We start from the raw sequence: 16,030 nt of genomic DNA, 5'->3' as shown, positions 1-16,030 counted from the left end.
ACGTAGGCTCTTCCGGCCTGCCAACCAGCCGACTTCTCAGGAAAATAAAAAATTAGCCCCCACCAGTACTTACAATGCTATTTTTGGGGGGCGTTCTTAATCTGGCGGCTGTCCTTCGTTCAATTGCTTTTTGGGGGGTACTCTAGGTTCGGGCCATTCCCGAGCTCGAAGCCCTTCCCCGGACAGCACGCCAAATACGCATTGCATACCTCAGCTAATAATATGTAAGCGTGAACTAGTGAATGCTCGCAAAACAAGCTCACGAAGCGTGAAGATATCTTTTCGGTCGAGAGTGTCGAAGCTAACAGCATGGCTAGTGTAACTGACATGCTAACTGAGCTTAAATCACTCCGCTCTGAGTTCAGCTCGAAGCTGGACGGAATAAACAACCAACTGGGGGAGCTGATGAACTCTATCTCGGTGATGGAGAATAATTTAGGTGAAATTAAACGAGATGTGACAGCTAATGAAAAACGAATCGAGGAGGCTGAAGCCCGCATAGTCGCTACAGAGGACGCGCTGGATAAGAGCGAGAGGGATCTGGCTAAAGCAACAAGGCGGCTCGCATACAGAGACCTAGAAAACCGCGGTAGGAGGAAAAATATCCGGCTGTTTGGTCTTAAGGAGGGAGCTGAGGGTAAGCGTCCTCTTTTGGACTTTATAACCGATATGTTACCCCAGTGGCTGGGCATCGAATCCGACAGAGTATTCATATTAGAAAGAGCCCACCGTACCTTGGCCTCAGCTATCCCCAACCAGAATCGAGCCGTCCTCCTTCGCTTTCTCAACTATCAAGATAAAGAATTCATCTTACGCTCCACAAGACAACGGGACATTACACACGACGGATCCAAACTCGCATTCGTCCAGGATTTCTCCGCGGAGACGATCCGACGAAGATGGGAGTTCAACACTGTAAAAAAGCTGTTTGTTGACATGGGGACCTTCCGAGGATTTCACCTCCAACCATGTAAACTGAGAGTGCTACACAACGGGAAGATCCAGATGTTTTCCTCCCCACAAGAGGCTGAGGAATTCCACCGCAAAATCACTGCAAAATAGCCTAAATTTGACCAGGTTTGAACTGAACTGAATCGTTTTCCATACCTGATGAGGGGTGAGTACATACATTTTTGTGCAGAAATCAGGCTCACCATTGGGCCTGATGGTGGCCAGTTAAGCCAGGTAACGTTGGGCTCTACATCGGTGGGAAATATGAACAATCCGCAGCAGGCACACACAGGCTACTATCAAACAGACTCTTGCTTTATCTTTATTTTATTTATTTATTTTCCGTGAATATTAGCAGCCTTTGTATATGACTGTCACTTTACTTTGGATATATTTGATACTTTTCTAGCATGGTATATAGAAGAGAGCAAGGCTGAGCATTGCTTTTTTTTTATTCTTTTTTTATATATATATATATATATATATATATATATATATATATATATATATATATATATATATACTTGAGAACAATTATTATACATTTATCTTTTTTATGCTATTATATTGTTTATTTGGACAAATATAAAAGGTTTTTTTTTATTTATTTTTTTTTATTACCTGCATGCTTGCTATTAAGTGGAGTGAAGTACCACCTAAGAAATTTAAGCTTTAACTCTTTTCTTGCCGTTCTCCTGCACAGAGATGCCGCCTTTTTCTAAACAGATGTGCGCTGTTGACAGTTAGCTGTTACTTGCCGGTCAACTTGAGGGTGTTACGTGTTTCAATGGGGTTGCCTTGTCGTTTGGGGACTAGGCTAGGGTTTTGGGGAGGCGGGGAGGGAGTGGGTAGAGGGGGCCCCTCATGCTCTACCCATGTTATATTTTTTGCTTTTATTAGTTCGTTAGTCTTATATTGTTTTTTCTTTTACTTTAACTCTATCATGGTCACAATGAAGAGCACAAAAAACTCAAGAGAGATTGGGTCGGGCAAGTTTATTTTTCTAGCTTTACTAGCAATAAAAGGGGAACTGCAATACTTATTCATAAAAGAATACCTTTCATATTTAAGGAGCAATATAGCGATTTTGGTGGCAGACAAATACTAATCAAGGGGATGCTATATGGACAAGAACTGACATTGTTGAACGTATACGCACCAAACGAAGATAACCCTAAATTCATGATGGATATAATCAGCCTATTTAATCAATATAATACAGACTTTGGAATAGTTGCTGGAGATTTTAATTGTCATATGGATAGTAATCTTCAACCACACTGTCTAACCCCAACGCTTCTAAGACTCTGAGATTAGCCTCGGCTGATGTAGGCCTGGTCGATGTTTGGAGAGAACTTAATCCCACAAGGAAAGACTACACTTTCTATTCGGCTAGACACAAATCATACTCCCGTTTATTTTTATTTTTTTTACCCCAAGATCATCTCTCATCCATAGTTTCATGTGATATAGGGCCCATTCTTATATCAGACCACTCACCAGTCTACTTGCGGTTATCCCTCCCCCAACAGACAAATCAAACCAAACAATGGAGATTTAATGCCTCACTTCTCACAGACCATGAAGCCTGTAAAAATGTTAGAAAATGGTTAGAGCAGTACAGACAGGATAATGCGTCCTCCCCTGTTACTCCGGCAGTGATGTGGGACGCGGCTAAAGCAGTAATTAGGGGCCAGTTGATCTCATACGCATCTGCAAAAAAAAAAATCAATTACTAAACAAGGAGAACAACTTAAGAAAGAGTTAATCGATTTGGAACAATGTCATAAACAATCTCCTACAGAGGAAAACTTGAGAAAACTTTATGCAGCCAGAACTAATCTTAATCTCATTCAAACAGAACATATTAAAAAATTTTATTCTTTACTAAACAGAAACATCATGAATATGGTAACAAGCCGAGTAAATTTCTAACCTATCAACTCAAAAAAGAACGTGCAGAAAGCACAATAAAATGCACATGTAATGCGGCAGGCCAGTTGAAATATGATACACAATCTATTAAGTCCTCATTTCTTGATTTTTATAAACAGCTTTACGCGTCAGAAAATCCCTCCGCAAAAGATATCCACAGATTTTTGGAAAAAATATCCTTACCCTCTATCTCAGAGGATGAGAAGGAGCAGTTAAGTGCCCCATTCACCCCAGAGGAAGTGTTACAAGCAATTAAGTCAATGCCCTCCGGAAAAACCCCAGGTTTGGACGGATATTCTGTAGAATTCTATAAGGCTTTCTGGGTGCAAATCGAGCCACTTTTCATGCCCATGGTTACTGATTTTTTTGAAAATGGCGTTCTTCCTGACACTATGAAGACAGCAATAATATCTTTAATACACAAGAAGGACAAGGATGCTGCTGAATGCGCATCATTTCGCCCAATTTCATTACTTCCAGTTGACTTTAAGATATTATCCAAATTAATTGCACACAGGCTGGAAGACCTTTTGCCCCAGATTATTAATCCCGATCAGTCCGGCTTTATGAAGGCACGCTATGCATCTGACAATATCCGGAGGCTATTAAATATAATTGACCACTCATCCCTACACAACAGAACAGCCTTACTACTTTCGCTTGACGCAGAAAAAGCGTTTGATAGGGTTGAGTGGTCATATCTGTTTGCCGTTCTGGAGAAATTTAATCTTGGTGAAAAATGTATTAGGTGGGTCAGAACTATGTATAGCAATCCACAAAGTCGTGGCCTAGTGGTTAGAGAGTTTGACTCCTAACCCTAAGGTTGTGGGTTCGAGTCTCGGGCCGGCAACACCAAGACTGATGTGCCCTTGAGCAAGGCACCGAACCCCCAACTGCTCCCCGGGTGCCGCAGCATAAATGGCTGCCCACTGCCACTCCGGGTGTGTGTTCACAGTGTGTGTGTGTTCACTGCTGTGTGTGTGCACTTTGGATGGGTTAAATGCAGAGCACGAATTCTGAGTATGGGTCACCATACTTGGCTGTATGTCACGTCACTGTCACAAGCCCAAATATGTATAAATGGTACCCTCACTGAAAAACTTGATTTGTTTAGAGGCTGTCGGCAGGAGTGCCCTTTGTCTCCATTTTTATTTAACTTGGCAATTGAACCACTCGCAGAAGCCATACGGGCTAATGAAGAGATTGCTGGTATAAATATCGGGAAAACACATATCATCGGCATAAAGTGAAATTTTGTTCTAATTCTATACTTAACTATTCCCGAGCAATCAATCCCAGCAATATTAGACCTTATCACTAAATTTGGAACAATATCAGGCTATAAAATCAATTTGACAAAATCCGATGCCTTATTAATTAACTCGTCAGTTTCGAATGGACTCAAGGCAATCTCACCGTTCGCCCTGGGCTCAAAGAAGCTTTAAATATCTTGGGGTGAATGTGGCTCTAAAACTTAAGGACCTCTACCTCATAAACTACATTCCACTGCTTAAAAAGATTAAAGAAGAATTAGAACATTGGAAATTGCTCCCCATCTAATTTCTCGGACGAACTAATGTAATTAAAATGAATGTTCTGCCCCGTTTTAGTTATTTATTTCAGTCACTGCCCTGTTACTTGGATAAAACTTTCTTTAAATCTGTAAACAAAATGTTAACCTCACACTGGAAAGACATAGAAGAAGAACTTTGTACTCCTATTTCCACAACCTTGCTACCATTCATTAACAACATAAATGCACTACATCAAATAACAAAAACGTATGTAGTTTACAACATTCTTCGGGCTTGGCAAGACACAAACAAGTTCTGTGGGAATTTTGGTAAAATCTCCAGGCTTTCCCCCTTATCCTTAAATCCAGATCTGCCACCATCTATTGGTGGTTCCTTGTTTGCAAAGTGGAGAAGTAATGGTATATACCAATTCCAACAATTGTTCGATGGTGATACGCTCAAGTCCTTTGCTGTTTTAATGTCAGAATATGAAATTCCGAAACGGGACTTTTATAAATACTTACAAATTCGCCACCTAATAAACACCCTAAAAGGGGAAAAACGCCTATCTTTGGGGCTAACAAATCTTGAGGAGATTTTGGTAAAATCGACATCATTAAAAGGAAAAATCTCTGAAATTTATAGCACTTTGTTGGACCATTACAGCTCTTCCTTAACCCCACTTAGGAACGTATGGCAGAAGGATATGGGATGTGCTTTTGATGACGATCAGTGGGATACGATATGTCAGAATGTTTTTTCCTCACTGTCCTGTAATAAAATAATCAAACAAAATTATAAATTCATGCACAGAATGTACCTTACTCCGCTCCACTTAAGTAAAATGTTTCCTAATTCATCCCCCAGATGTCATCGTTGTAAAACATGTAAAGTGTCAATTATGCATGTTTTTTGGGAATGCAGGAAATTAAAACATTTCTGGAAGGCAGTACATGATCTAACTGTTAAGATTGTGAAAACCCCGCTGGACATTACACCAACACTGTACCTCTTTGGTACTGAATTGGACAAGACACTGGACACCACATGTAGGAAGAGGATAATCTTAATGTCGTATATAGCAAAGAAATGCATCTTGCTCAATTGGAAACAACAAAGACCCCCATCATTCAATCTGTTTAAACAAATCCTAAATGAAACTTTAAGGCTGGAACAACGCACATACGTCCTAAAAAATAAGTGGGATGCCTTCAGAAAGATATGGGAACCGCTTATGGACCTCTGACACTACAATGTTTGGCATGTTTACATAACATTTACAAAGGTTGAACTGTGATCTGTGACCATGGACTGACTTGGTTTAATTTGCTGTATTTTTTTATTTTTTTTTTTTTATTATTATATATTTTTTCTCTTCTGTCCGTTATGTTAATAAATTGTTAAAAATCAATAAAAAGATAATTCAAAAAAAAAATAAAAATAATAAAAAAACCTTACACTTGTTTCTGCATGTGAAGCTGGATCAAGGATGATTTGTGCAAACATAGATGCATTTATGTAGATTGGGGGCGCATTCTCTTAAAAAAGAAATGTAATCCACTGCGTCTTCAGCGGCTCAGATGTCAGGAGTAAATGACAACTGCTATGTTCATTATTACATCCAACAACAAAACATCTCAATCGCGTAGGAGAGGAGTCATTATTGTCTACATCTGCTCTGGCGGTGAAACAATGGTGGACTGATGACAGCTCACTCAGGGCGGGTCTGAGGTAAGACACCAGTCCAGTCTGTGCTGAAACACTACTGTCAATCAAAATTTCAAAGTTTATTGAACTGTGACAAAAAACTCTGTAGATTAATCACCCGGATAGCAAAGCCGCCAGCGTGGAGGTCAAACCGGCTTCTGCAGAACCAGCGGTGAAGGGAGGTGGTGAGCCAGCAATTGAAAAGTGAAAGTGAAAGTGACGTAACATACAGCCAAGTATGGTGACCCATACTCAGAATTCGTGCTCTGCATTTAACCCATCCAAAGTGCACACACACAGCAGTGAACACACACACACACACACACCGTGAACACACAACCGGAGCAGTGGGGAGCCATTTATGCTGCAGCGCCCGGGGAGCAGTTGGGGGTTCGGTGCCTTGCTCAAGGGCACATCACTCGTGGTATTGCCGGCCCGAGACTCGAACCCATAACCTTAGGGTTAGGAGTCAAACTCTCTAAACATTAGGCCATGACTTCCCCACATTTGATAGCTGACTCTGAATTCCAAAAGCAGCACAGAGCGTGAGCAGAGAGGAATCGGCTGCCGTGAAGACACAGGCTTATGGACAGCGAGAGCCAAGGCGGACAGCTCACCAGAGTCCTAGAGGAGCAGGCGGGTAAAAAAGGAAGAGATGACAAAACAGGAACACTAGACCGAATAGACTGGGAAAAATAAGCAAAACAAGGCTTGGGTCAGAAACACGTCAGGCAACGAGAAGATCTGAGCTTCTACACAACGCTTACAGACTGACACAAGACGGCAAACACAAGGGCATGATGAAGGTAAAGTAACCATATATAATTCGTACACTACATGATAGAATGCATAGTGCATAAGTACATAGTGTATAAGTGCATAGTGCATCATTTGGGATGCAGCTTAAATATACACAAAAGTGTCCCTGCTCTTGATATACTGATGAACATCTTTGATTTTAATCAGAAAAAAATACAAATGTCTACTGCGTATCTATGTGTTTATTCACTGATGTGAAGAATCTCAGGCGTAATAATACATTGCATTATAGTACATGTAAGAATGAAACTATCAAGTTAAACATGATTTCTATGTTGACACATTAAACTCAGTGTAGCATTATATTAGCGACCCCTCCCCCCCCCCGCCCCCCCCCCCCCCCGACACACACACACACACACTCCTGTCTCACCCACTTTTTAAAACACAGTTACACCACTGGTCATGAAAGCTATGGCCGAGGCTATCAGCTATGCAATTTCCAACCTCTGTCTGACTCTCAAGGACGAAGACAAGGAAGCTTTCCTTGACTCCCCTTTTCCCACAAAGCATTAAGTTTAAAGCAGTGCTCAATCCTGTTATCTCAGGGAACCAAAGTTACATCTGTAACCAAGGCATTTTGTGTGTTTGTGTTTGTGTCTGTGAAGTATATAGTGAAAATGGGGGAGAAATAATGTGGATCAACTTGCTGCATGCTTAATATACATTTATACTATATAATAAAATGTATAACTGCCACAAAAAGCTATACTTTCTGTGTCTTATTGATTATGAACTAGACACTTGCGTTTTCCGCATCCCGTGTTTTTGTGAAATAGGTGACTATAATGTATAATGGCTGATGTTCAGAATGCAGGCAAATCAGATTATTTCTCGAATCAGACCTTTTCAGGCAAACTGTTCACAATTTTAACAGCAAGTGCTCCAATCAGATTTGTCTGTCCAGGCATAAGCAGTCTATCTGCATGGGTCACTTTTGTGCCACGTATGTAACATATCTTTCAAAACAGATGCAGGAAAACTCAGCATCTTGCTGTCCAAATAAGCGTGCTGTCGAGTCACAGTGCAGAATTTCTCCATCACACAAGAAAAACTCAACTATTAGGCACAAGGATCCTTATGTATTAAAAATATTTAACTGATAAAAAATAGCAGTGATGAAGATAAAAACAAGGTTTAAACACACACACACAGAAACCTACATGAAGACGTCCAGGGATCGGTCACAGAAGACATTTAGGGGACGGTCTGGTGTTTTTTTTTTTTGTTAGATAAGCACATACTAGGGTTGCCAACTGTTCCGTATATGGAATATGGAATCATCCCATTTTTAAGGTTTCAAAGAAGCATTCTGTATGAAAGCACTACGGAACACAGTTTATCCGCATTTGTATGCATAGACAAACACTGTATGATCACCAGACCATACGAATAACAAATCCTCAATTGATAATTAATCATTCTTTTCGGACAAATCATATAGCACTAAACATCAACACAGTCATTGAGAACCATTTTATCATGGATCTCCAATCCTACAAGAAGAACTTCCAGGGCTCGTATTCACAAAACATTATATCTTACCACTAGGTGTTCTCATGAATAGCAGTAAAGTTTTTAGCTAAAAGTTTTTTCTTAAAACCTATTCACAAAGCTGCTGAGACAAACTTTTACTAAAGAATAGACAGAAGTCTTAAACTAAGAGTAAGGGGCGGGGTTGACCTTGTTGCTATGGATGATGTCAGCATTCTTACTATCTATGCACACAGTGATTGGCTGATAGTCTCTGTCAGAGATTTATTCGTAGAAATATTGTAGAGCACAATATTATGTTGCCATATACAAGTAAAGGTTTTAAAATAAAAATGTTAATTGCCACATTCAAATAAAGATTTTAAAATCCAGACTAAGTGTCACTTATTAAACAAGTAGGCTATATATTATATAATATATAATAATGAGCCTTTAATTGCCTACATAGCCTAATAAGAACTCAAGCGCATGCAAAAAAGGCTTGCCTCAGTGCACCGGCAAATATAATAATAATGAATGTGTTAGGGAAAAACAGTAAGTACACTGCATTAACGTTTTAATAATTTATTGTTACACTAGGGCGTAAGAATAAATTACGTAACAATTTTCCCAGGGCGCCGCAGCATAAATGGCTGCCCACTGCTCCGGGTGTGTGTTCACGGTGTGTTCACTGCTGTGTGTGTGCACTTTGGATGGGTTAAATGCAGAACATGAATTCTGAATATGGGTCCCATACTTGGCTGTATGTCACGTCACTTTCACTTTTAGTGCTTTCTGTTTTCAGTTTAAGAGATGAAGTCGGCTACACAGACTCATTATCTCTGCAGTAGTGGATGTGCCTGTATGCATGTTTCATACGGATTACATAATCTAAGAATATTTGTTTTCTGTTTGAATTGGTTCATTTAAAAGTTCCACTCTCTATAGATATATTTTTCATGTCTTTAATAAGGCAAGCATCCAGAGTTTCGAAGTGACGTGCTCAAGTTCACAGAGTCTGAGAGGGCAGAAAGCACATCATGTTTGCTTTAATTAATTTTCAAAAGCGCAACATTTTGTTGTTATTCTGAGTGCACATGAATAAACGTAGAGTCTTTACAGATACAAAAGATGCATTACTCTTATCTGTATTACTCTTATCTGTATGACCAAAAATGTTGAAGTATTTTAAGATCAAATGATCGCAGCGGTGCCTCCATCTGTCTTGCAGTAGCCCAAGCGCGCTACTGTTCAGCTTCCACACTCTGCACAAACATGCACACTTTTTTCTAGGCTAACATTAGATTGAACTGCCATGTAAAGTTGCTACTACATACATATCTCAGATGATACACCATATTTGAGGTCGATGAATGTAAGGTGAGCATATGGATGTCCTGCCCAATGTACTATATTAGCACACAGACCAGCTGTTAAGGATTTGTCCGTCACGAACTGTGTGATTTCGCCACTTCATGTGGATTTTTTTATTTTTTTTTCTGTGACTAAGCGACTAATAAAATGTTGGTAATATGCTTATAAACAGCTTTTTAATTAGCAGATTAGAAAAATCATGGCTGATAGTAAGACATGCAAACATAAAAGAAAAATCGGCGAGTTATGAGCTACTTTTAACCATAGGTTTTTTTGTGAATACAGGCCCTGATCTATAAGGGCCATTAGAGTGATTGCTGTGAATTCAGAAATCTGTTCGAGCCAAGCATTTGTTCCCATTTGTCTGTTCTGCAGACTGCTTTTCCCAGCTTTAAAGATTAACATACATTAAGCTGAAGTAAACTGAAATTAAATAAATTCAGGGATTGTTCTTGCTTACCTGCTTTTATCCTGAAGCCCTGAAGAACGTCTGAGCTGTAGCTTTGTTCTGATGTCTCCTGGATGACTTTCTCGAGACCTTACATACACTGCTGATGTTATTGATTTTTGTGTTTGCTGCAAAGCTTTTATCTTCCACGTGACATTTTCAGCATCACTCTCAGTATCACTTTCGATATGATGAACAAACAGTGGCTTGCATGACATAGCAGAGTACAGTGATAAAGGTATTATTGAATTAATGTAGCCTAATATTGAGTCTTTCAGTCTCCTGCACAGTAACTCATGTCTGATTTAAAATTACTTTCAAAATGACTATAAATCAATGATTAACAGTTATAACTTAGCTGTTTTTTAAACTCACAGGTTGTAAATGCTTAATATACGTATTATTTCACTCAAATCCAGTAAACTCATTTATTTCATGACTCAGCAAAAATAGACTATCATAATGAGACTTAAGAGTGTTGTATTTGTGGTTTTCTGATTAATATTATGTCACTTTTCTTATGATGTTGCTTACCAAAAGATTCTCTGTCTTACTCATTATACTCTTCTAAAGGTGCCTATCCACAGCAATGTATAAAAACTAATATCTTGTTTATTAAGATTAATTTATCAAGCTTTATTTTGGGGGGAAAATTATTTTTTTTTGGAAGTGTTTACTAAAATAGTGCGTCAATAATCAAATACATTTCACCACAAAAATACTTTCTTCTGTGTGTGCATTAATAATTAATAAATGATTGATGCGTGTCCACTTTACAATTAACAGTGTCTATTTACACTAAGTGCAACTTCGCCCACAAACGTGTGGTTGGGCTAGTCAACGTTAGCTGAAAAACGGCTCCATTGGCATAGATGGTAAAGCGTTTAGCGGTAACTTTTTGTTGCGATCAACTCGAGTTCAACTTTTCTCTTTTCCATCACATGTCAGATCAGATAGACATTTATTTTCAATAAAATTAAGAAAATAATCGAAAACTGGCTCATAGGTGTTGATCGGTTAGGTTTGGGGGGGCTTTATTGTCCCAAGGCAGAATCTATTTAATAATTTTAATAAAAAAGATAATTTACACTCAATACATTATTGCATACTGTTTTGTAATGTACTACAGTACTGAGGTGCAAATATCTGCCTCTTGCACTTTTCATTTAGTGTAAATAGAATCCATTGCTATTGCTATTGCACTTAGTGTTTATCATAATTTAAGTTCAAACATTATAATCATTCAAAATTAGCACCCTCATTTGAGTACTTGGTTCACTCGTGCTGATAGTATCAGCATTGAATCAGTTCTGTTTAGTCAGTGCTAGGTATCTGCAGCTCATCAGTTCTCTGTATTGACCGTGTCTGCTGTAACCCCTGTAGCAGTATGTGGACATTTGGTACACACATGCTCAGTATCACAGGGTTATTCCTGGGTCAGAAAAGGTCTTTAGTGGTGGCTGACTGTCATCCACACACAGTGAAAAGTACCCTACCCCGGGCCGTAGCTGGGGTTTGCAGGGACCTGGTGCAGGCTGTACCTGTGGGGCCCTGTTTGAAATTGTGTAAATAGCACAAATAAATAAATAAACATTGTATAATTTGTATCTTTATTCTAAGTTTTTTCAAGTTTGTAGGTGTTCAGGTACAGAAACCAAATAATCAAAAATATAATAGCATTGCATTGTCTTCACTGTGTAAATTAAATATAGATTTATTCTTGTTAAAAATACAAAGCAATTCAGTAAAGATGATAATTGTATGTATTTGTTGGTTTAAGAGCAAGAAGAGTCAAAACTTAATTTGATGTTCAAGGGCTAGTACGCTGTATGTACAGAACACAGCATGCAGTTGCTGAATTAAGCTTTTCACATCTTTTTGTGTTTGTATGTTTAAACTGGCTAGGTCCCTAGGTTCTAGGACCCTATAGAATTTTTTATTTTTATTTTTTTGATTTTTTTCTATGTACGTGTGTATGTAAGTATTAGTGGTTCATGCTATTTTACAGCACTAGCTATTCAATTCTTTATATTATATTTTTTATGGAAATATGTAGTTGTTTAATTGTATAAACTAAATTATTGTTCTAACCAACTCCTAACCCTAAACATACCTGTTGGTAATCCTCTTGAAATATTTAACCTAATTTATATTAATATATTCTATATATATTCTGGTTTTAAATTCAGTTTTCTTGGGAAAAAGAGACTTGTGTCTTTGTGAGACTTCAGTTCATTAGTCGCTGTGCAGCACTTCACAAGTGCAGTAAATGGTAAAACTACTTATTTGGGCTACAAATTACTGTATTTGTATAATGTTAATAAAATAATTTAAATACAGATATCAATTTACAACATCCAGGAGCAAAATAAACTGTTTTGCTGATGCCTCCTCGAACACTCAAGTTCACGCTAGCTCTTACATTAAAAATAAGATAGAAAGATAAAAAATGAATAGTTTCCATGCATCTAGTCTTTGCATCTGTTTGTTTGAATAGAATTGGAATAGAATTGGCTTGATGGCGCTGTCACAAAAAATAGGGTCCTAAAAACGGCAGCCTTTGGTAGTACAAGGAAAGAAAATGATCTGTAAAATGTGTAAAAACATGTTTTATGACGTATAGCAAACAGGCGAGCTCCAGTAAGCACACTCACGTCTCCAAAGTGGATTTACATAAACCATAAACATCTTACATATACATTAACTAAACGGCAAATTAGTGTTAAACCATAATTGCATAAAGCGCCAGTGGGAGGGAAAAATTCTGTGTGTGATTTACTGACAATGCACACATTAAAGAACACAGACGCAGTCAGATCATAATGATCATAAGATCATAATCCATAATGACCAGCGCAATCTACCAAGACCAGTGCAAAATTACCGCCTGCTTAAAGACATGCTTTTTTGGGCATTAAATAATGGTTCAAATACCAGTAATTTGATGAGCACAAACAATAGTAAATCATATTGTGTGATTCATTTGAATACTTTCCTCCCATAAATTTTGCGTCTGAAAGGGAAAACTCCTACAAATGCATATTCAATAAGGTCAGGCACACAAATAACTGTTTCCACGCCTTTTCAGTGCTAATGCATGTCTTGAGTAAATCCAGACAGTACTATTTAAACGTCAAAAGACAGTTTGCGCTGGTGCAAGCTGTTAGTAAATCTGGCCCTAAATGTCTATTTATTATGTGACAGATGAACACATCACATCATGAATCAGACATCTGAGTGAGAGATGTATGTGCACTGTTATGTAGTAAAATTCACTGTCAACACTGCTTATATTAGATATATGTAAATAATGTAAATAAACAAATTCACATAAGAGTTTAGAGTTTAATCACAAATACCACCTCCAGCAAATTCTATAATACAGCGGTGGTACAGAATACGAATTTGGTATAGTGAAATGGGTCCCCCAAAGAAGCTAAAAAAGCTTATAGGTGGGGGCCCATAGTTTATGAAAAAAAGAAAAAAGAAGTGGTACTGTCACGGAGACGAACCCCGTGATTCCCTCTGCTGGCCAGCAGAGGGCACCCTCACCTGAATACTGACACACACGCATCCACTCATTCATCTACACTGACTACACTACATTTCCCACAAGCCCCGTCCTTGGACTCTGATCACCGTCACAGGTGCTCATCATCAGGACTTGTATATAATCTGGACTATCACTACAGCTCAACGCGAAGTCTTGATTTGCTGTGTCTGTCATTTCTGAGCGTTATTACCCGTGTTTGATTTCCTGTTGCCGATCCTGTTTGATATCCCTTCCGTACCTCTGCTGCCTACCTACCAACCCTTGCTTGTTATTGGATTTTGATTCTCTGTTCTTCCTACGTTGTTGATATTGCTGGTATTGACCATTGCCTGTACGACTACGAGTCTCCGCAATAAAGCCTGCATATGGATCCCATGTCGAATTCTGGTTCATTACAGGTACAGACAAGGTACACAGTTACCACCTGTAACCAGACAATGGTAAATGAACTGAAAGCACGCAAAAGCGCACCAATACAGACAAAAAAATTCATACATATACAATCATACACATACATCCCAGTAGACCATGAAAAGACAGTTATATATTAAATATAGGTTGATAGATAATATTTTTTTTTAGTTGTCTTTTAAAGTTGGAGATAGAGGGCAACACCTTAAGGCCATCATCAATCCCGTTCCAAATCTGCGGCCCCCTATAGACAACGCTCATATTGGCGCGAACATGGCGGCGATATTTTCCAGATATGAGTGATTTGGTTCTCGTTTGGTATGTGTGCTGGGGGCTGAAGATAGGAACAAGACTACTCAATCTAGAGTTCAGATTATTAACAATTTGAAACATAAGGCAGGCATTATGATATTTATTTAGCTCAGTTAGTCTTAGTAACTCAAAGCGATAAAATAGAGGGTGAGTAGGAGAAATTATCTCTGACCAGGACAGAGCCCGTATGGCTTTCTTTTGCAATGATGCAAGGTTTTTAAGATGACTTGTAAAGGTGTTGCACCATATCACATTACAGTAATTAAGATGTGGTTCAAAGAGAGTTTTATACAACAACAGTAGGGCAGACAACGGAAGAACATGTCTGATCTTATAAAACAAGCCAACATACTTTGACAGTTTGTTTACAAGATGATCAATATGACATTTAAAGGTAAGAGATTCGTCAATGAGGACCCCCAGGAATTTAGTGGAATGCACTCTTGTTATCAGTTGGTCATTAATTTTAATCAGGAAGTGGTCAGTGTTTTTAAGTAATTTTTTCTTGGTTGATTTGAATTACATTTAATGATAATAGTTACATTTAAACCAAGAGTCAACTTTGATTAACTCTGAATTGACTATATCTTGTAAAATAATTGGATTGCTATGTGATGTAAACAAATTTGTATCATCTGCAAAGATGATTTTATGGAATAATGTCGATGAATTGAAAAAATCGTTTATATATAGAATAAATAAGAGTGGCCCTAAAATGGAGCCCTGTGGGACCCCCAAGAATATGGGCTTACAAGTAGAGTTATGATCATTGACATGGACATACTGTTCCCTCTCTTATAGATATCTTCTGAACCATTCAAGTTATAATTTGTGCAATAAGATATCAAAATCAATGGTATCAAAGGCTTTTGAAAGGTCCAAAAAAATACGAATACCACATTTCTCCTCTTCAATACAGTCATTAATTTGTTCAATTAGGTCTAGTATTGCCATACAGGTTGTGCTCTTTTTTTCTAAAACCGTATTGAGAGGGAACAAGAATATCCAATTTATCAGGATAGCCACTAAGTCTATTGTATGCTACCTTCTCCATTACTTTAGAAAAAGTGGGTAGAAATTGATTATTTTGATTATTCAGTTTATGTAATAGATCTTCCAGTTTACAATAAAGAGTGTCAAGAACAGAGTCTGGTGGAAGATAGATTACACAGACGATAAATGTTTTGTCATAATTGTTAATCTCAATGAATAAAGACTCACAATGATCATCCTCCAAACAAAAATCACAGATATTTACTTGGAGGCTACTCTTAACAAAAAGACAGACCACTCCACCTATTCTATTTGGTCTGTTCTTAATGTGTAGATTGTATCCATCAAGGTTAAGTAGATCGGCATTTGAAAATTCATTGAGCCAGGTTTCACTACACCCAATAACATCAAAATGCTTAAGTTAGATAGAAGAGAAACTAAATCAGAATGATGTTTGTTTAAGCTTCTGATGTTTAAATGTAACAATTAATAATTATATATGTGATTTAATAGTTTTAAGTTATCAGAGTCAAAGACATT

General features: G+C 38.1%; 1 protein-coding gene across 1 annotated transcript in view; it reads right to left on the bottom strand.

The window, feature by feature from the left end:
- Window positions 1–10,652, bottom strand: part of LOC109102473 — a 39,006-nt gene extending 28,354 nt beyond the window's left edge. The window contains exon 1 of the mRNA XM_042722969.1: window positions 10,234–10,652. Within this exon, the coding sequence (XP_042578903.1) occupies window positions 10,234–10,439 (206 nt within the window). The 5' untranslated portion in view covers window positions 10,440–10,652. The remainder of the gene's footprint in view (window positions 1–10,233) is intronic.
- Between the last annotated feature and the right edge of the window lie 5,378 nt (window positions 10,653–16,030).

This window comes from Cyprinus carpio, chromosome B4 (assembly GCF_018340385.1).
Source record: "Cyprinus carpio isolate SPL01 chromosome B4, ASM1834038v1, whole genome shotgun sequence".
Lineage (NCBI taxonomy): Eukaryota > Metazoa > Chordata > Actinopteri > Cypriniformes > Cyprinidae > Cyprinus > Cyprinus carpio.
Note: the sequence above shows the minus strand (reverse complement) of the source record. Positions and strands in the feature narration are given on the sequence as shown.